Source organism: Plecotus auritus (genome assembly GCF_963455305.1).
Source record: "Plecotus auritus genome assembly, chromosome: 7".
NCBI classification, from domain to species: Eukaryota; Metazoa; Chordata; class Mammalia; order Chiroptera; family Vespertilionidae; genus Plecotus; species Plecotus auritus.
The window spans coordinates 168235193-168256319 of record NC_137774.1 but is presented as its reverse complement, the minus strand read 5'-3'; the positions used below and the strand labels follow the sequence as shown (position 1 = coordinate 168256319).

Sequence of the window (21127 nt, the reverse complement as noted above, 5' to 3'; positions counted from 1 at the left end):
TCCCCCACTGCTGGGTCAGTATTTAAGAACCCTCCAATGTGCTGCTTCTCCTGTGTGAAGGCATCACTTAGGAGACACGGGAGGCTCTTCACAAAGGTTTCAAGTTCCACTTGAACTTCTTGTGATAGCCGAAGTGAGAGCCTTTGCTCTGCAACTGCTTTTCCTCCTCGGTGACTGCGGCCTCCAGCCCTCCCCCACCCCTACCCCCCCACCCCCTGCAAGACTTTCCCGGGCTCTGCTCAAATGCAAAGTCTTTCCTAACATCCTTAAGGCCATCACCCGGATGCTGTTCGTAGTGAGCCGGGACATGGGCGCTGAAGGAAGTTACAAGGCAGCAAAAGAGCCGTCTCTGCTTTGACTTGCAGTCATTTTCAGTCTCCTACGAGCTGCAAACGAGCCAGAGTTGTTCCCTCACAGTGTTTTCTCGGTGTTTTCTAAAACAGTGATTTCTGAGGAAGAACACATTTTGTTTTCTGCTCAGGGCCACCTGCTTGTGATTCAATCGCAATTCTCTCCTGTGCAGCTGAGTGTGTTACAGCTTTGTATAACGCTGAGGTCCGAGTTGTAAGAAAAATGCCAATAACAGAAAGGTATCCTGTGAGAATGAATTCGATGGTTAACTAAACTTGGAGAATGCTCAAACCAACCAACAAACGAATTGTCTGTTTACTTGTGTGTGCTTTAAATACTGCAAGACTGTACGGTACTGATGCAAAACCCTAAGAGTGGGATAATATGCACCATTCCAGCATCTATTTCACTGCGGCCCTATGGCTGCCCTCCCCTTGTATTCTGATGATGTACCTCGAAAACCGAGAGCAGTCTGCAGATTGGCAGCCTGAAAGCCAAATCTGGCCGGATGGTTCAGTTCACTGGACCATACAATGTTTTAAAAACATTCAATCCACCGTCTAAAAATTGGAAGAGCTCACCCAAAGTGTCTTGATTTCCAGTTGCTTTTAAAGAATGGAAAGGGCCGAAACCGGTTTGGCTCAGTAGATAGAGCGTCGGCCTGCGGACTGAAAGGTCCCAGGTTCGATTCCGGTCAGGGGCACATGCCTTGGTTGCGGGCACATCCCCAGTGGGAGGTGTGCAGGAGGCAGCTGATCGATGTTTCTCTCTCATTGATGTTTCTAACTCTCTATCCCTCTCCCTTCCTCTCTGTAAAAAAACAATAAAATATATTAAAAAAAATAAAAATAAATAAAGAATGGAAAGGCCTGGCAAAAGTAAGCCAGCATTCCAACATGGCCACCCTGGCTGCAATGGGGCATGGGCCCCTCCATTATGAGGGGCGTGGACGCTGTACTAAGCCCCACAGAACACCTGCACGGCCCTCCTCCGTGCTTAAGTCTGTGATCTTGACCATCAAGGGAGCCTCAAGTGTGGGAGAATTCCGTGTGGGAAGAGCTGATGTCAGCCCATCAGGCGGGGTGGACTGACGATGGGTGGTCAATGGAACGAGGGCGACCGGCCGAGTGGCCAGGAAAGTGGCCCGTGAGATCAGGACGGACAAGAGGCAGGACCCAGGAGCAGCGCCGCTGTTCTTCACAGGCACAACCGGTTCACACTGATTTTCCATTTGCTTCCAAACCTCCCAGCTGCGCCCTCCTCCACCCGTGGGGACCTTGACATGGGTGGTGAGAAACAGAGAGCCAAGGCCAAAAGCTAAGGCGTTGCAAATGGTTGTTAAATGGTAAAACTGGATTTTCAAATGAAGCGTGTTTGCTAGCAATTCCCCCCGAGATGCACCAATGGGAAGAGGGTTTGGCTGTCATTGCATTCTTTTGCCATAGTGCCCGGTGCCCGAGAGCCTTGCCCAGAAGTTTTGTAATTTAAACTCGGACAAAGACAACAAAGGCGAGATGGTTTTCTTTGATATTATTTTCACAGCGGTTGCAAGTTAAGAAAATAAATTACCAAGCAAGCTCTGTGTTCTTTAATCTTGTTTAATGCATTGCTGTGCTGCAACAGTAAGTTAATAATTAAGGCCCATTCCGCCTGCACCAGAGGTCTGATCTACAATGGCGGGGCTCCATAGTTTGGGCTATTTGGGTTCTCATTAATGTCCATAAACATTAGTCAAAATCGAAAGGGCAAAAGGCAAAATGACAACAAACCCCAGTTGCATCTAAGAAAGGGAGATTTTATCTGTAATTCGGTATGTTGTCATTTCCATTGCTTGCTTACTTTTCAACATGATGTAATTAGAAAGTAATAAAAATATAAGCTATTTATAGCAATCCCACAACCCATCATCAGGATTTCTATTCACACACATCTAAGAAACATAATCAGAGGGGAAAAATACGTTTTGCAAAGTGAAAATGGGTATTTACACATTCAACCATGGTTTATCTTTTCCGAGAAGGTTCTTTTCATCTACTCTTTCTATTCTACTGGAATTTGGGAGAACCCAGAGTTTTCTGACATTTCTGAGATTTGTTTGGCAGTTCAAGTACAGCAGAAACCACTTTATTGGGAGGGCAGGAGTGTCACTAGAAAGTCTAATAATTAGGTGCTGGACTTTTGGAATTGATCAGCTGGTGTTCTTGTCTTTTTTCACTATTGTTTATCTCTTCTAGAATTTTTTTTTACAATTCTTCAGTTTCAATTTCCAAGAGAGCTCTTTCTTGCTCTCTCTCCCTCTCTCATCTTATTCTGGTTTTATGGACGCAATATCTTACCTTTGCCTCCTGGTTCCTGCATTGCTCTGTGCTTCCTCAAGTGCTTTTTGGCTGTTACTATTTTGGTTGGGTTCGTTCCTTTCATTGTGGAGCTTTTGCTCAGGAATATGGTGCTTCTGGACGGGACATTCATCCTAAGTGCAATCTGATTGGAAGCTCCCTGCATGCATAGACAATAAATTCTAGAAGCAAAATTGCTGGCAAAGGATATGGACACTTGTACTTCACTGGCTGTTTACAGCCACATGGCCCTCCAGGCCGTTGTAGGAATTCTGACTCTTAGTGACAATGAGTTTCCCAGACCCTCTGTGACCAGTGCATTATCACATTTTTTGTAATCTCCAAGTTTATTTGTAGAAAAATCTAATTTCAGTGTTGTTTTTATGTGTATTTTTTTTGCAATTGAGCCTGAGCATCTTTTTATATAGTATCGAGTTACCTGTACTTTCTGTGAAATGTCTGTTCACATTCTTTATGATTTTTCTTTTAAGATATTGGTGTTTTCGCTTATTGATTTGTGAAAATTCTTTATCTAGAAAATTAGCCCTTTGTCACACATGCTGGAAAGCTTTTCTACCAGTTTACCGTTGAACTTGTTGCATTTGTGCTTTTTTTTTTTTTTGGCAAACAGAAAGCTACCATTTTATGTAGTCAAATTTAATGTTCTCTTTTATGACCTCTGAGATCATGAAAAAAATTGTTGTTTTTTTTCCTAGTATTTTATGGTTTCATTTATTTTGCTTTTATTTAGGTGATCTAGTTGGCATTTATCTTGACAGGAGGTAGAGGTTCGATTTTCCCCCAGTTGGCTGGCAGCCTGTTTCCAACTTACAAATCTTCCTCAATACAAACCCACAGCCATGTTTTAAAATTGTAAAATCCTCCTCCTGATCGACCAGATTAACTGTCTCCTGGTCATTAAGGCTAGACGAGATGGTTTCGAAGCCGTTGTGCCGGAAATTTAATTTGTGGGTGTATGTAATCTGACCACACTTGGCAGCGGGGTCTGACCCCTCCGTGTGCAATTGGAACCTGAAGTTAATCAGGTAGCAAATCCAAAACCTGATTCTAAATCGCAGGCCTGAATGGAGTTGATGATACAGAGCCCAGGTCAGGAGGGGGAGGGGAGGGGAGCTGAGAAAAGTCCTGGGCAAGCACTGCTCCGGAGCCAGAGACCAGGTTCCAGGAGGCGTGAGACCGGGGTGCCTGGGGACACCTGAGCCTTTGGAAGAGGCAAGGTTGGGGGGCACTTGGCTTCTCTGTCTCTTGCATTCAGTCCTGTAGCAATTCTCAGTGTGGAGGTGGGATTCCAACTTGGCTTTCACCTGCGCAGAGTGGGGCCGGGAATCCTGATGGAGTAGAAGGTGGCCCAGGCCTGGGGGTAGATGGGGACTGAAATCAGCCTTCTGAAAGAATTCAGGCCAATGTTGGGAGAGTGTCATTAGTTGATACATAAAGGTACTCGCCTCTACTAAATCATGCCTAATGTAATGGTCAGTGAATTCTAAGTTAACGCATCCCTTCATCATGAAACTTTATTGACTAAGTGCCTGGCACGGTGCCCACCTCTGGGAGCCAGGAGTATAAGGGGCAGGTGCCTTAGGCAGTCCTGTACTCACCGTAGCAATGTGATGTCATCAACAGAAGTGGAAATTCACATTTCCAAGGCAATGCCCAAATCCAAAAATCAAGTTCAACACCCAGTTAGCGGCACGTTCTGTCTGCAGGCCCTGTGGTCCGAGTGGAGGGAGATGGGGCCGCAGGGCCTACAGTTCCCACCTTCACGGAGACGAGGCTGTGGGAAATGCGCAGAGTGTGATGGGGGCTCAGAGGGGAAGTGAGTCTTTCCTCCGGGAGGGGGCAGGAAAGAAGGTCAGGAAGGTGGTCTAGCGGAGCAGTGCTTCCCATCACTGAGAATGCCATGGACTTTCACCCTCTGCTCCTGCACCTTCAGAATGAGCTGCTGGGCCGGCAGGCGGACACCTGACCAAAAGTACCCAGGAAATAAGACGAGGAGGACAGTTAGCCTTTGGCATAGAATGACAACAGGAAGAAAGAGTAGGAGCAAAAAATATAGAAAATGTTGTAGGAGAACCTATAACTGAGACTACATTGGAAGCATAACATTTTTATTTGAATCAATGTAAGAACTTTTGAAAACTGATGTTAACAGAAAATCTTTATCATCATGACTATCCTATTATAATTTTAAAAATCTGGTTTTGAAGCAACTCAAAGCTCCCGGCTGGCGTGGCTCAGTGGTTGAGTGTCAACCTGTCAATCAGGAGATCACGGTTTGGTTCCCGATCAGGGCATATGCCCGGGTGGTGGGCTCCATCCCCAGTGTGGGGCAACCTATCAATGATTCCCTCTCATCATTGATGTTTCCGTCTCTCTCTCCCTCTCCCTTCTTCTCTAAAATAAACTTTTAAAATATTTAAAAAATAAAATAAAATAAAGCAACCCAAAGCAACATGCATATTTTCCTAAACAGCAAAAAATGGAAAAACTGTTTTGCTAGAAGTGTTTGCAGGTTCTGAGGTCTTTTCTAAAATGAGGATTGAGGAGCGGGTGCACATACCTTTTCCTCTGGCTAAGTCACATGTAATCGGGCATTACTGCAGGCCTGCATCAGAGCTGAAATTGGCATAGTGCTCTCAGGCCAGTGCTTACAGAGCAGCCCCACACTCGCCATCAACCCTGTGCAGTTTATGAGCCTCGCTAATACATTTTCTTCCTCTCTGTTCTTAGGGCCAACGGCACCTGCTAAATTTTGAGACCGCTCTCGGCTTAGGGGAAGGCTCATCTAAATAAAGGCCGGCTAAAGTGACATAGCGGGGACTTAATCCTCCACTCGCCTGCCCGCCCCGGCCAGAAGGCTGATTTGCAGCTTTCTTCTTCCGGGGGCTCCAGATTATTAGATCTCTGGTCCTGTGACCGGCCTGCAAGAGCCTCGTGAAATGAGGAAGGTCATAGCGGAGCGCCAGCAGCCAGGGCCCCGGGGGCCTCCACAGTGATAGATCCTTTGACCCTCAAAGGAAATAGCAAACGGGAGCCTTTGTCCCAGGACCAGCCGCCTACCACAGAGCATCAGACTGCACTGCAGCCACGAAGTTCCTGCGGCTGGACCGGGGAGTGACAGCGGTGCAAGGACATGCGCCCTCCTGCACAGTGAGAGCTGGCAAGTCCGGCGCAGGAAGGTGTGAGGGCCTCCGGGGAGGCCGGGCAAGCTCTGCGGCTCCGCTGCCTCCTCCAGGCCGGCTCCGATGGACTGGGGCCCTGGTGGTCCCTAACGCCCATCGCCCGCCCACGGGGCCTCTTCTGCGCCTCCCCACCTGCCCCTGGCCGGCGCCTCCTGGCTGAGATGGAGACGTGAGCGGCGGTGCCATGACGATGACAGCAGTGTGTGTGGATGGAGGCGGCCTGGGGAGCCCGCACTGCGCGCGGTGGGAGCGGCGGGACAGCGTGGAGAGCGGCTGCCCCACGGAGTGCAGCCAGGAGGAGGCCGAGGGGCAGGCGCGCCAGCTGACGCCCTTCGAGAAGCTGACCCGGGACATGTCCCAGGACCAGAAGGTGGTGAGAGAGATCACGCTGGGGAAGCGGATCGGCTTCTACCGCATCCGAGGGGAAATCGGGAGCGGGAACTTCTCCCAAGTCAAGCTCGGGATTCACTCCCTGACCAAAGGTAGGACCTGCCCCCCAGGCGGCCCCCGTGGGAGCGGGACCCAGTGCGGGGCTGGGCCAGGAGTCCAGGGCCAGGAAGCCGATGACGATGACGCGTTGTCCCCTGAGCCCTGCCCTCTTATTTCAGTTAATTTTCACGGTAAGGGGCTGAGGACAATGTTTTTGTTTCCACTTTACGGACAGGGACACTGAGACCCACAGACGTTAACATGTGGCCTCAGCGGTTCAACCTTAGATGATTCGGACTCCAAACACTCTTCCCCTGGCCTACAGCATGCGAATGAATTTACTCCAACACTGTGGGGCCCGGCAGGTGTGCTCAGTGGTTAGAGCCTCTGCCCACGAAATGAAGGTTCACAGGTTGGATTCCTGGTCAAGGCCATGTACCTGGGTTGCGGGTTCACTCCCTGCCGGCCCCCTCCTTCCCCAGGATGAGTGCAGGAGACAACCCAGTCGATGTGTCTCTTTCACATCGATGTTTCTCTCTCTCTCTCTCCCTCCCTCTCTGTTCCTTCCTCCCTCTTTCCCTTCCACTCTCTCTGAAAAAGCAATGGGAAAAATATTTGCAGGTGAGGATTAAACAAAAAAACACTGCGGGGACTCTGTCCTGCTGACAGGGAGTGTGGCTTGGTTCCAAGGCAACTCAGTCCAAGCTTTTGTTTATGCCTCCCGTTCGTATCTGCGTGTCAATACCAATGACGCAGAACGGCCCGGGACCGCCGGGATCACACAGCCCGTGGACAGCAGGGTCCCGTCTCCCCTGCTGACCCGAGGCTGCTGGGAGACCTCCGGGATCACACGGCCCGTGGACAGCAGGGTCCCGTCTCCCCTGCTGACCCGAGGCTGCTGGGAGACCTCCGGGATCACACGGCCCGTGGACAGCAGGGTCCCGTCTCCCCTGCTGACCCGAGGCTGCTGGGAGACCTCCGGGGTCACACGGCCCGTGGACAGCAGGGTCCCGTCTCCCCTGCTGACCCGAGGCTGCTGCTTGTGTTATATTTGGGGAAAAGGGCTTTGCTCTCAGGACCTTCGCTGCTCCAGTCTGCTCTGTACCGTCCTCATTGCTGCGGGGTTCCCTGCGGTCTACCAAAGGCGCACCCCACCCCTGCTGGGTACCAGTCACGCTGGGTCCTAGTGCAGCAGCGCCCAGCATGCCGGCCTCGGGGAGGAGCCCTGCGGAGAGCCCGGCACTGTGGGCTCTTCCCTGCTTACCTCTTGCTTAGCTGAAGCCCGGACATTAGCAAAGGGCGTTACAACACAGAAAAGGAACCCTTGCAACTCCGTACAGTTTACGACTTCCTAAGCCCATGGGCTCGCTCTGCCCTCTCCCCGAGAGTCCGCCCTGACATGCTCTCTCCTGGGCCCCAGCCCGAGCTGCTCTGCCCCGTTGTCAGAAGGCACAAGGCCAAGAATGATGGTTGCGGGTCCCACAGCTACATACTGAACGCTCTCAGCTTTCTTGTGCATCTCCATCCACACGTTTCTATTTCAGCTCAGATTTTAAAGAGAGAGGACACAGGGGTGGGCAAAACTAGGTTTATCGTTACGAGTACGTGAATCACAGAGTTTATTCTTGTATTATTATTATTATTCATATATTATTGTATTATTTATTATTATTGTTAACCTGCTTTTGCCCACCCCTGTATGATTGCTCACTGGCCCGTCGATGACGGGCCACCTTGGGGTCAACGGCCTCCCATGTCAAGTCAGCGGCAGCCTTAGGGTCCCGCGGCCCCATGACGCTCAACAGAGCCGAAGGTCCAGACAGGTGTGTCTGAGAAGGTAGGAGTGTCAGGCATGTCCACCATAGAGACAGGAGCCACAAGACGGCATCTGATTCCATAGACAGGCTCCAGCGTGGGCTGGACGGGAGAGAGAGAAGCAACAACAACTGGTATTTATAAGTGAGTTCCTTCTTGGATCCCTCAGGTGTCTGTGGTATTACTAAGTTAAGTTAATTCTGGTCCCTGAGTTGCTGAGGGCGCGACATTTTCCTGCGGTGCACCAGTTGGGCACTTGGGTGGCCTCGCTGGCAGGAGATCCTCACCGCTAAGCGGCCCTCTTGTCAAAGGTGCAAGTCATCCATGTGCCACAGGGGAGGAAGGTCAAAAGCACAGGGAGTGGGGAAATCAGATCAACAAGCAAGTTCAAACAAGCCAGAGAATGTACCGGCAGCTAATAGCACATTAGACTGATGCAACGGAAGAAAGGAATCCCAGCTTCACCTCCCGACTCTTACGCCCTAGTCCTGGCACCACGCCCCATCTCTCTCCTGGGCTTCTACCCATCAGCAAGCCTCCTGAGCGGAGGAAAGAGTAGGAAAATGAGAATGAGTGGAACTGAAAGGGGGGCAGGAAGGGAAACCTGGGTGCAAAGGCATGCGAGGCAATGAACACAGGTGGCTTCAGGTGCTGGGAAACAGAATCTCGGGCAGGATAATGAAAAGAGGACAAAGAGAGTCAGGGCGAAAAGACTGAGGCTGTCCATGGAGAGGGGACCTGTGGCTACTCTGAGTGGACGGGAATGGAAAGAAAAGGGGAATGTTCCTCTAAAAGGGGAAGGTGACTCATTGGCGAGTGGTTTAGGAAGCCTTGCTGGGGATTTCAATGCCTGTCCCATAGCCAGGCCACGCCAGAATAGGCAATATGGGCTGCCATTCCTATCAGTATGGTCCCCATACAAAGCCCACGGGCCAGATCGTCGCAGGTGTCCTAGGAAAGAAACATGGACACGGGCTCGATGAGATAAATAAGGGAGACTTTCCTGGGAAAGCCGAGGGCTCCCGTGGGGCAGCTCCTAGGACAGTGGTTTTTAAACCGGTGCCAGCTGCTCTGATCTCTAGAAAAAAGGCTCCAATCCAGGCCGCTGCTAGCCGGGGTTTATTTTTGTGGCAAACAGCTCAGGTTCCCCCGGGCCTTGCAAACTGATAGGGTGGCTGAAGCCATCATGATTAGAATCAGGCTGATTAGAAATTTCTCAAAAGAGATGATGCACTTGGCTTCTGAATATTTTATGTCCCATCTGTTGTCACAAAGAACAGCAAAAGAGGCAGCAGTGTCTGTCCCTTTCTCTATTGTGCCCTTCCTGACCTCTTCTCCCCTGGTCTTCCTCTCGCTACTCTAGTCTCAAGTTTCCTGAACGCTTTCTTCTCCTCTCTCAATTTATTTATTTATCAGTTCACTTATTCCTCTTTTCAAAAATATAATAAACTCTCCCGTACCCACACTTCTCTCTGGGCCTTTAACAGAGATGAATGAAGTACATTCTAACCTGATAGGGACCCACACTATGTAATGGAGACAGACAGAAAACAATCAGTAAGTGATGTCACTTTGTACGGTACAAAGGTTGTGCTCAGCTGTGCCTGCGGGTGTCAGGAAAGGGTCAGTTGACCAGGAAAGGCTGGGGTTGGGTCTTGAGGTTTGAGGAGGAATTGTGCAAGTCACAGGCAAAAGGGAATTCCAGGCAGAGAGAGGATGTCAAGCTCATGGAGGTGTGAGCCAGTCTGGGGAGTATTTGTAGATTTGAAAGCAATTCGGTGTGGCTGGAGCCTGCGATGCACCACAGAGTGTGGGCGATGCAGTGGGCGATGCAGGCAGGGCTAGATCATGGAGTACCTTCGTGCATATTTGGATTTTGCCATTTTGGTATCGGGGAGCCTTGAAGAGCTTAAAGCAAACAGTTAATACAAGTGATTCATTGAATTTGATTTCAGTGAGGAAGGTGAACTTGAAGTTGGGGTGTGACAAGAGTCAGGGAAGTCAGAATAAAATATTATTCTAATGGTCCAGATGAATGATGATGTCCACCCCAACTCAGGAAGTAGCAATGAGGTTGGAGAGAAGGGGATGCATTTGAGAAATGTTTTAGAATATTGGAGAACCTTGTCGTTGACGGGATGGGGGAGGATGGGGAGACAAGGGACAGGAGGAATTGGGGAGGACTCCCAGGTCCCCAGCTTTGATAGTTAGCAGTCAGTAGCAAACCCAGGAAAACAAATGGGTTTGACAGTAAATATTTGGAGGCACTGACTTGGAGGCACATGGAAGTCATGAAGTAATGAGTCCAGCAGCCATCTTGGAGTGCAAGGGAACGTCTGGATGAGAAATCAAGATTTGGAGCTTAACAAATCCATGGTATGCTAAAAGTCTTGGGTGTCCTGGTCACAATCTCCTTGGTGCCAGATCTTGTATCATATTGATCCTTGGAGTTCCCCCACATGCATTGTAAGTAACTAGAGGCCCGGTGCATGAAATTTGTGCACTCAGGGGAGTCCCTCAGCCCGGCCTGAGTCCTCTTGTAGTCCGGGAGCCGTCAAGGGATGTCCAACTGACGGCTTAGGCCCACTCTCCACAGGCCTAAGCACTGCTGTGGAGGCGTGAGAGGCTCCCTCCAGCCAGCCATGAGCCCGGCTTCTGGATGAGGGGCACTTTCCCTGTGGGAGCACACTGACCACCAGGGGGCAGCTCCTGTGTTGAGCGTCTGCCCCCTGGTGGTCAGTGCGCATAATAGCAACCGGTCATTCCGCTGTTCGGTCGATTTGCATTTTATTTATTTATTTTTTAATTTAATAAATCTTTATTGTTCAGATTATTACGATTGTTTCTCTTTTTTCCCCCCCATAGCTCCCCTCCACCTCGTTCCCACCCCACCCTCTGCCCTTACCTCCCCACCACTGTCTTCATCCATAGGTATACGATTTTTGTCCAATCTCTTACTGCACCCCCATACCCTTTTCCCCCCAAGAATTGTCAGTCCACTCCCTTTCTATGCCCCTGATTCTATTATATTCACCAGTTTATTCTGTTCATCAGATTTTTTATTCACTTGATTTTTAGATTCACTTGTTGATAGATATGTATTTGTTCATAATTTTTATCTTTACCTTTTTCTTCTTCTTCCTCTTCTTAAAGAACACCTTTCAGCATTTCATATAATACTGGTTTGGTGGTGATGAACTCCTTTAGCTTTTTCTTATCTGTGAAGCTCTTTGTCTGACCTTCAATTCTGAGTGATAGCTTTGCTGGGTAGAGTAATCTTGGTTGTAGGTTCTTGCTATTCATCACTTTGAATATTTCTTGCCACTCCCGTCTGGCCTGCATAGTATCTGTTGAGAAATCCGCTGACCGTCGTATGGGTGCTCCCTTGTAGGTTACTAACTGTTTTTCTCTTGCTGCTTTTAATATTCTCTCTTTGTCTTTTGCCCTTGGCATTTTAATTATGATGTGTTTTGGTGTGGTCCTCTTTGGATTCCTTTTGTTTGGGGTTCTCTGCACTTCCTGGACTTGTAAGTCTATTTCTTTCACCAGGTGGGGGAAGTTTTCTGTCATTATTTCTTCCAATAGGTTTCCAGTATCTTGCTCTCTCTCTTCTTCTGGCACCCCAAAAATTTGGATGTTGGTACGCTTGAAGTTGTCCCAGAGGCTCCTTACACTATCTTCATATTTTTGGATTCTTTTTTTCCTTTTGCTTTTCTGGTTGGGTGTTTTTTGCTTTTTGTATTTCAAATCTTTGACTTCATTCTTACGATCCTATAGTCTGCTGTTAGGTCTCTGTATAATATTTTTTATTTCAGTCAGTGTATGTTTAATTTCTTGTTGGTCCTTTTGCATATCCTCAAGGGTCTCGCTAAATTTATCGGCCTTTTCTAGAAAATTCTTGAAAAACCTTATAACCGTGGTTTTGAACTCTATATTGAGTCATTGCTTTCCTCCATTTCTTTCATTTGTGACCTGTTTCTTTGTCTCTGCATTTTGGCTGCTTCCCTGAGTTGATAGAGTGGCTTTGTGTGCTAGGTATCCTATATGGCCCAGTGGCTCAGCCTCCCCAGTTACCTGAGGTAGACACTCTTGGTGCACCCCTTTGTGGGCTGTGTGCATAGTCTTGTTGTAGTTAAGCCTTGATTGTTGTTGGTATCACTGGGAGGAATTGACATCCAGGCCAATTGGCTGTGAGGATCAGCTGTGTCTACGCTGGGAGAACTTCTGTGCTGGAGACACTCTTATGAGACAAGACTTTAAAAAGCCTCTGTGCTCAGCTTGGATGGGGCCGAGTCTCAGGGCGGAGCAGACAGCATTGGTTTCCCCATCAGCCCTGCCCTAAGAGGCCCCTGGGTCTTAGTGTCCCTTGGTAATCACTGCAAGCACCTCTGAGAGAAAGCTGCCTTGAGTTTCGCCTGCTGCTAGACAGTCCAGTTTCTCCCCGATTGAGTCTGGGTTCCTAGAAACTCGCCTGGAACTGGAGTTCAGCGCAGTCAGAGTTTTCATCTCCCTCCCGCTTTAGAAAGCCAGTTGTGCACTCAGCTGCCTGTGCACTCAGCAGTCAGTCCTCTCTGCGCGCGCGTGCCTCCATACCTCAGCCTTTTGCAGCTCCCCTGAGTCTCAGTGTACTTTCTCTTTTCCTGACAGTCCAGTTTCTCCCCGAATGAGTCTGGGTTCCCAGAAACTCACCCAGAACTGGAGTTCAGTGCAGTCGGGAGTTTCCGTCTCCCTCCCACTTTAGAAAGCCAGCCATGCACTCAGCCGCCCGTGCACTCAGCCGGCCATCCTCTTGCGTGCGCATGTCTCCGTACCTCAGCCTCTTGCAGCTCCTCTGAGTCTCAATGTGCTTTCCTCTTTCCTTCTAGTTGTAGAATTTCCACTCAGCCAGCTTTCCTGTGGTTCTGGATGGTGTCCGTTTTGTCTTTTAGTTGTAGTTTTGATATTGTTGTGCAAGGCAGGAGTTTAGGTTACCTATGCCGCCATCTTGGTTTCTCAAGAAAGCTCCATTTGCATTTTAGACTTTTATTATCCTATATAATATAAGCCTAATATGCTGAGTGTCCAGTCATCCAGTTGGCTGTTCAACCAATCAAAGTGTAATATGCTAATGATATGCTAAGGCCACTCAACTGCTTGCTATGACATGCACTGACCACCAGGGGGCAGACACTCTGACCTGTAGGTTAGCTTGCTGCTGGGGTCTGGCTGATCGGGACTGAGTGAGATGAGCCAGATATGCCCTGGAGCCCTCCCACGGTTCCTCCCCAGCTGGCCAACCTGGTGGTCAGTGGCTCAGCCACAAGCCGGGCTGACGGCTGGCGCACACAGTGGCCCGCCTTTACGGCAGCGCTAAGGATATCCTACTGACGGCTTAGGCCTGCTACCAGTTGGACATCCCCTGAGGGCTCCCCAACTGCGAGAGGGCACAGGCTGGGTTGAGGGATGCCCCCCCCCCCCGGCCGAGTGCACAAATTTCATGCACCGGGCCTCTATTATAGGATAAGCATTCAACAAATGTTTGCTGAATTGTTGGCATACTAACTTCTCATGGAAATGTAGTATTGGTGGGGAAGAGATATTAGAGGGAGCAATGCAGGGCAGTACTCTCTGGGAAGTTCTCTATACTGTGATTTCCTAGGAGGACCCAACGGGGAACTAACTCAGTCTCTACTAAAGCTTAATACAGAAGACCCACTGATTTTTTAAAAAGTGATCCCTCCTCTTGAAAACATGAAAAGAAAACCCAGCAATTAAAAATCATGTGTTCTTATTTTAAAAATAGTGACTTGTGAATCCATCCTAAAAATAAGTCCAACATTAGAAATACGATAACCAAAAAAATGTTCATTGTGGTGTTATTTATAGTGTAATGGACTGGGAATCATTTATATAATCCAACAACATTATGAATAGTCAAGTAAACTAAAACACACATTGGATGTGATGTTACAGAGCCATTAACAATCATGACAATGAAGAGTGAGTGGCAATGCAGAAGATGCGTTGAACAGACAATAAATGAAAAAGCAAGACCCAAAATTGAGTATACACTGTGAGGCTAATGCTTTCCCTGCGTTCTTGTGAGAATTGCATGAGATAATTCATTCAACAAATATTTGTTGAGCATCTATTGGGTAACAGGCCCTCTTCTAGGGACTGGGGATACTGAAAAGAACAAAATAGACAATAATCTCTAGTGCAGTGGTCGGCAAACTGCGGCTCGCGAGTCAACAGAGCGGCAAACAGAGCCGCGGTTTGCCGCTCTGTTGACTAATGAATTTGCCGACCACTGCTCTAGTGTATGGAGCTTATGGTCTAGTGGGGAGAGACAGACAGAAGCCGGTCAGTCAAATATCATTGTGTTATGTAGTGATAAATGATAAGAAGGAACTCCGAGGGCTGCAGCTTTAGAGGTAAGTTGGCCAGGGACAGCCTTACTGAGGGAGGTGACCATTGAACGGAAAGAAAAAATAAGGGATCTGGTCATGGATGAATATTAGGGAAAGTGGTCGGGCAGAGGGAATAGCAAGCATCAGAGCGCCAGGGCAGGAGTGTGACTGTTGTATTCCAGAAACAGCCAAGGGAGATGAGGACAGAGAATAACAGGGACCAGATTGTGTGGGGCCAATATGTCCTCGTAAGGACTTTGGCTTTTCCTATGAGTGAAACCAGAGCCTTGGCAGGAGCAGAGACCAGAGCCTTGGCAGGAGCAGAGCCTCAGTTAGGAGCCTACTGCAATAATCCAGGCAGTAGATAATGGTGCCTTGGACCAGGACGGTTCCCGGGGATGCCGAGGAGTGGCTGGGTGCTGGCTCTATTTAGAAGGTAGACATAACAGGATTTGCCGATAGACTGAAAATGGCATGACAAGAAGAGTCAAATGCTCAAGGCTCTTGTCGGCACAATGGTGAAAATAGCATTTCCATTTACTGAAATTGAGAAGACGGTAGGAGGAGCAGGTTTGGGGTTGAGGAGATCACTGCTCAGCATTGACTATGTTATGTTATACATGCTTATTACACATTTTTTCATGTCATTCTTCTGGTAGCTGCACAGTACACCATGATATAGGTCACTGAACCACACTCTAGCTTAACCATCTCTTGCTGGACACTTAACCTGTTCCCAGCATCACAGAAGTCTTCTTAGGCACACATGCAACCTTGTTCGGATGTCAGATCATTTCCTTAAGATTAATTGTGAGAAGTGAAATGGCTGGGTCAAAGGGTACAACCATTTTTAACGCTCTCAATACATTAATACCAAACGACCATGAATTGGTATAATAGTCTAGGACCATTGTACCAATTAATCCTCCCCCTACACTAAGTGCATCCAGGCACTGACAAAGGCAGATAGAACACAGCCCACACATTTACAGGAGGAGGAGACCAACCAGAAGTCAACATTTACAGGCCAGGAGGAGGAGACCAACCAGAAGTCAACATTTATAGGCCAGCGTGCTGAGATTACAGTGCAGAGAAACACAGAATCGGGACACCAGGATCTTCATAGAATGGGAGTCATGGAAGGCCTCCTGGAGGAGGTTGGTTTGGAGGCTGGCCTTGAGAGACCGTCAGGAGTAAACTGAGTAACAGACAGGAAAGGGGTCATACACCAGATAAATGAGCCAGGCAGAGGAAAGCTTCTAGGCACACGAGTTTCATCCCTTTTCAAGGAACAACTGAAGGTTCTGTAACAGTTGGAGTCAAGTTGTGGATGGGAGGTGAGGATGACGGACAGGAGGGGAGGGTGGGGGCAGGGGTGATGAATGGTGGACAGAGGTGAGGATGATGGACAGGAAGTGAGGATGGAGGACAGGGGTGATGGATGGCGAAAAGGAGGTGAGGATGGTGGAGAGGAGGTGAGGATGTTGGACAGGAGGGGAGGATGGTGGAGAGGAGGTGAGGATGTTGGACAGGAGGGGAGGATGGTGGACAGGCAGTGAGGGTGGTGGACAGGTGGTGAGGATGGTGGACAGGAGGGGAGGATGGTGGACAGGCAGTGAGGGTGGTGGACAGGTGGTGAGGATGGTGGACAGGAGGGGAGGATGGTGGACAGGCAGTGAGGGTGGTGGACAGGTGGTGAGGATGGTGGACAGGAGGGGAGGATGGTGGACAGGCAGTGAGGGTGGTGGACAGGTGGTGAGGATGGTGGACAGGAGGGGAGGATGGTGGACAGGAGGGGATGGTGGTGGACAGAAGGGGAGGATGGTGGATAGGGGTGATGGATGGCGAAAAGGAGGTGAGGATGGTGGAGAGGAGGTGAGGATGGTGAAAAGGAGGTAAGGATGGTGGACAGGAGGGGAGGATGGTGGACAGGAGGGGAGGATGGTGGACAGGGGTGAAGGGTTGTGAGGCTGAGGAGGTGGGTGAGTCTGATCAAGAGGGGCTTTCTTGGCTAAGCAAAGGAACTTTAATGTCATCCAGAAAACTGGGTAAGGATCATCAACTACAAACACCTTGGGAGGCAGGAGTTGGCATCAGGCCCTGTGCAGGGAAGATCAGGGATGAGCTCTGTGAGCTTGGGGACAGCCATTTAACCTCTGTCTCATAAAATAAAGGGGCTGATCTAGGCCCCTTTGGGTTCGAAATTTATTTTTTTTTAAATGTATCTTTTTTGATTTCAGAGAGGAAGGGAGAGGGAGAGAGAGAGAGAAACATCAATGATGAGCGAGAATCATTCATTGGCTGCCTCCTGCACGATCCAAAATCAAGCCCGCAACGCCGCCAGGCAGGAATCAAACTGTGACCTCCTGGTTCATAGGTTGACACTCAACCACTGAACCGCTGCAGCTGGGCTGGCTCTAAATGTCTATGAGCTTATGAACACTGGCACATTCTTTTCTTTTTTTCCAGAAAAGGTGGCTATTAAAATCCTGGACAAGACCAAGTTAGACCAGAAAACCCAGCGGCTGCTCTCCCGTGAAATCTCCAGCATGGAGAAACTGCACCACCCCAACATCATCCGCCTTTACGAAGTCGTGGAGACCCTGTCCAAGCTCCACTTGGTGATGGAGTACGCGGGGGGCGGGGAGCTCTTTGGGAAAATTAGCACCGAAGGGAAGCTCTCGGAACCAGAAAGCAAGTTCATCTTCTCCCAGATTGTGTCTGCTGTGAAGCACATGGTGAGTGGGCGAAGAAGGAGAGTCTTGCTCTCATTCTACCCACAGTGGGAGCATGTGGCTTCCGTTTGCCATCAGGTAGCAGCCCAGAGGGTGTCCGTCTCACGGGCAGGCAGTAGACCCTTTTCTGCTGGTCAGAAGCCTGGCTGCGTTCATTCCCCTTGCCTCTGAAGCATCACCCAGGAATCTCCCGTGACAGGGCAGCCTCCTGGCTTCTGGAAGTTAGCAGGAGTCACTCTGAGCAGCCCGATGACACTCACCCACTCTGGTCACACCCGTCTCTCCAACCCCATCTTCCTGGCTCATCGCTCTTTCTTGGCCTTGCCTTCCTAACTCTGTGTTGAGGATGCCCTCTCCCCTATCAGCATGTCTCACATTCCAACTCCCATCCACCCTTCATGACCCAGCTCAAACCTGTCTCTCTGAAACTCCCTTCAATCTCACAGCAGCTCCCACCGATCTTTCTCGACTTCCGTGAACTCCTCTACCTCTTGCTGCCTCTGTGCTCAGACTTTATGGTGTACTATTTTAGTCCCTTTTTCTTTCTTTAGCTAAATCTGGACTCCTAAAGCACATTCCCTAGGTATTTTTTTTAGATATATATTTTCTTATTGATTTCAGAAAGGAAGACAGAGAGATAAAAACATCAACGATGAGAGAGAATCACTGGCTGGCTGCCTCTTGCACGCCCCCTCCTGGGGATCAAGCCCAAAACCTGGGGATGTGCCCCGACCAGGAATTGAACCTTGACCTCCTGGTTCATAGATCTCCGCTCAACCACTGAGCCACGCCGGCTGGGCTAGATCTTTGAAGAGCTGCGCTTCGGTGCCCTTTGTAGCGCTGGCTGAGTTGCTGGGCGCAGGAGGAACTGACTACAGACCCGACCACCACTTTCACAACTTTTAGTGCAGACGGTTGGCTGCCCTGTTTACCCAGGTCTCCGTCAGTCCAATGGGCAGAAAAGAGACACTTGTCTGGGGTCTTAGTTGAGAGGCTGTTTCTAGTTCACTCCTTTGCCTGCATGTTGTGGGGTCAGCGATCTCCTGGCCAAATGATCAGCAGGGAATTAGTGACCTGGGGGACCCAAGAGAGCAGGCAGGAGGAATAGGGGAGGAAGGAGTGAGCCGGAGAGAGGAGCCTGGTCACAGTGGCGGCGGGCACTTTAGCCTGTCATTAAGTGGCCTCTGCTGTAGTGAACCTTCCCGGGCCCAGGAACAAGCCAGACGCATCACACACTAGGGCAATTGGGAAAGGAGTCTCCCATGTCCTCCTTGGAGAAGAAATCAGAAGACCCAGCAGTAGAGGGTGCAGACTGAGTCCTCCAGAGCTCGGAGTCCTGACGTTCCTCCCGGCGCTGTGGTCTCCAGAGGATGAATCGCAGACATGGTTCCAAATTTCATGGCGGGTATTTACTCTGCACCGGCACCCTGCTGAGTGGGACAGACACAGCATCATTTACAGTTCTCCCAACGCCCCTTGAGGTGCCCATCAGTATCCCATTTTACAAGGTAGAGAACTGACACAGCTGGTATCGTTGAACCTACAGCCAAGCTGTCAGGCTCCAAAGCCTGGATTCTTACCCCAGGAAACCCATCAGCAAGAGTGATAGTAAAGCACATCCCAGGAGTCATTGGGACTGAGCAGGTGAAGGTTGTCTGGATTCAGAACGCCAGGGTGGGGGTGGGGCCTGGCTCAACCCACAGCGCACTTGCTGCTGGAACGTCCTCCTTCTACTGACTTCTGTGAGATGGAGGAGCCGCCTGGAGGAGTGTGGTGGGCAAGCTGGGAGGGCGCCAGGCCTTGTTGGGGTTGACCCTAGTCAAGAGATTGCTCAGCCAGAAACACCCATCTCTGACCTCAAAACAAAGGACTGTTGTCTCACCGTGTTCCGGAACAGTAGTTTCGTAAGATCTGGGTCTTATTTGTGGCTCTGATTCCCGAGTTCACACGTGGGGACAGACTCTAACCTCACCCCACAGGAAAATGAAGCCTTTCATCCCTATGGGGCCTGTGGGTGTTGTTTGGCTAAAGGTTATGAAAGAGCAGCTCTCCAGGTTTGCTGACATGGTTAATCTCCCCTGAATTTCCGGTATTATGTCATCCCACTGTTTCAGAGCTACAGATGCATAGTTCCTGCTGGTATTTCACTCTGGAAGTGACTGTTCTCCCCTCTGTCTCCTCCCACAGCACGAAAACCAAATTATCCACAGAGACCTGAAAGCAGAAAACGTGTTCTACACCAGCAGCACCTGTGTGAAGGTGGGCGATTTCGGGTTCAGCACGGTGAGTAGAAAAGGGGAGATGCTGAACACGTTCTGTGGGTCCCCTCCCTACGCTGCACCCGAACTCTTCCGAGACGAGCACTATGTGGGCGTGTATGTGGACATCTGGGCCTTGGGGGTGCTTCTCTACTTCATGGTGACTGGCACCATGCCATTTCGGGCGGAGACCGTGGCCAAGCTGAAGAAGAGCATCCTCGAGGGCACGTACAATGTGCCTCCCCACATGTCGGAGCCCTGCCTCCGCCTCATCCGGGGAGTCCTCCAGCCCATACCCTCTGAGCGGTACGGGATCGATTCCATCATGAACCATGAGTGGATGCAAGGGGTGCCATACCCCACCCCTCTGGAACCTTTCCAGCTTGACCCCAGACATTTGTCAGAAACCAGCACCCTCAAAGAAGAAGAAAATGAGGTCAAAAGCACGTTAGAACATTTGGGTATCACAGAAGAGCATATTCGGAACAACCAAGGGCGAGATGCCCGCAGCTCCATCACCGGGGTCTATCGCATCATTCTGCATCGGGTCCAAAGGAAGAAGGCTTTGGAGAGTGTCCCAGTGATGATACTACCAGACCCTAAAGATCGGGACCTAAAGAAAGGGTCCCGTGTCTACAGAGGCATAAGACACACGTCCAAATTGTGCTCAATTTTATAAATTGTGTTAGACTGGTGGTAATTAACTTAGGTCATTGTTGCTGCTTTTAAATTTTTTCACGGTCAACTTGGTGGGGACATTTTTATAATTTCTGAATAAATTTAAATTTAAGGTATGCATTCTTTCCCTCAAAAGAAGTGTATTAGCTCAGATTCTGGCTTGATTTACAATCTCCTCTTGTTCCAAAACTCCAGCTCTGTCTACCATGGAAGAGCTGCTGTGCAGGAGACACCCCTATGGAGCAGGACTTGCTTCAGTGGGGGCTTTGGTGCTCACTGAGTCTGCCCCTTGAGTGTGTTGCTTGTGGGTGTCTAGAGTTGTAATCTGGTATGGCCTGAAGCTGTCCGCCGGGTGTACTGGTTCTAGGGCCTCCAGAGATGTGCAAAGTCAGCCACTGCCTGGGGCCAGCTGGCAGGAGCTACAGAGGGATCTTCAGACGGCTATTTGCTATTTGCATTGGGGTTGGAGGTGCCCAGACGAGGCCCAGCTGTGAAGCAAGGCAGGCTGGTGCTAGTGCCTAGTGCTGGGTCTTGGGCCTTTTATTGATAGGTGTGGGGCATGGCTGCTCCAGCTGCAGCTTCTTTAAGAGATTTTAGCAAAGTCTGAAGCCTGAGCCAGGACTGGCCATTCACATGGAAAAGCTGCACAAACAGCTTGGGTGGGACTGCAAATTGGATGGGCTGGGGTCTCGGAATCCCCAGGGCAGAGCAGTGTGCTATAGGCTGATACTCCGATATGGTGCCTGCCAGTCAGCCCTGTGATAGGGGAGGTCCCAGCAATGAGGGAACAATGACCCCTGCAAACACCCCTGTCTGGGAGAAAGCTGCCCCGATGCCAGACAATCCAGTTCCTCCCCATATGTGCCTGGGTCCCCCAAAGCCTCCCCAGTGCTGTGAGTCTGAGTAAGTTTGTGTGCTGGCCCTTTAAATGGG

The 21127-nt window shown here is 49.8% G+C and overlaps 1 protein-coding gene across 1 annotated transcript in view; it reads left to right on the top strand.

Annotated features, from left to right (window-relative positions):
• NIM1K (NIM1 serine/threonine protein kinase) overlaps positions 1 to 20312 on the top strand; it is a 36301-nt gene extending 15989 nt beyond the window's left edge. The window contains exons 2-4 of the mRNA XM_080682523.1: positions 5439 to 6372; positions 16993 to 17261; positions 19446 to 20312. Of these exons, the coding sequence (XP_080538649.1) occupies positions 6075 to 6372; positions 16993 to 17261; positions 19446 to 20195 (1317 nt within the window). The 5' untranslated portion in view covers positions 5439 to 6074 and the 3' untranslated portion in view covers positions 20196 to 20312. The remainder of the gene's footprint in view (positions 1 to 5438; positions 6373 to 16992; positions 17262 to 19445) is intronic.
• Positions 20313 to 21127: the final 815 nt, after the last annotated feature.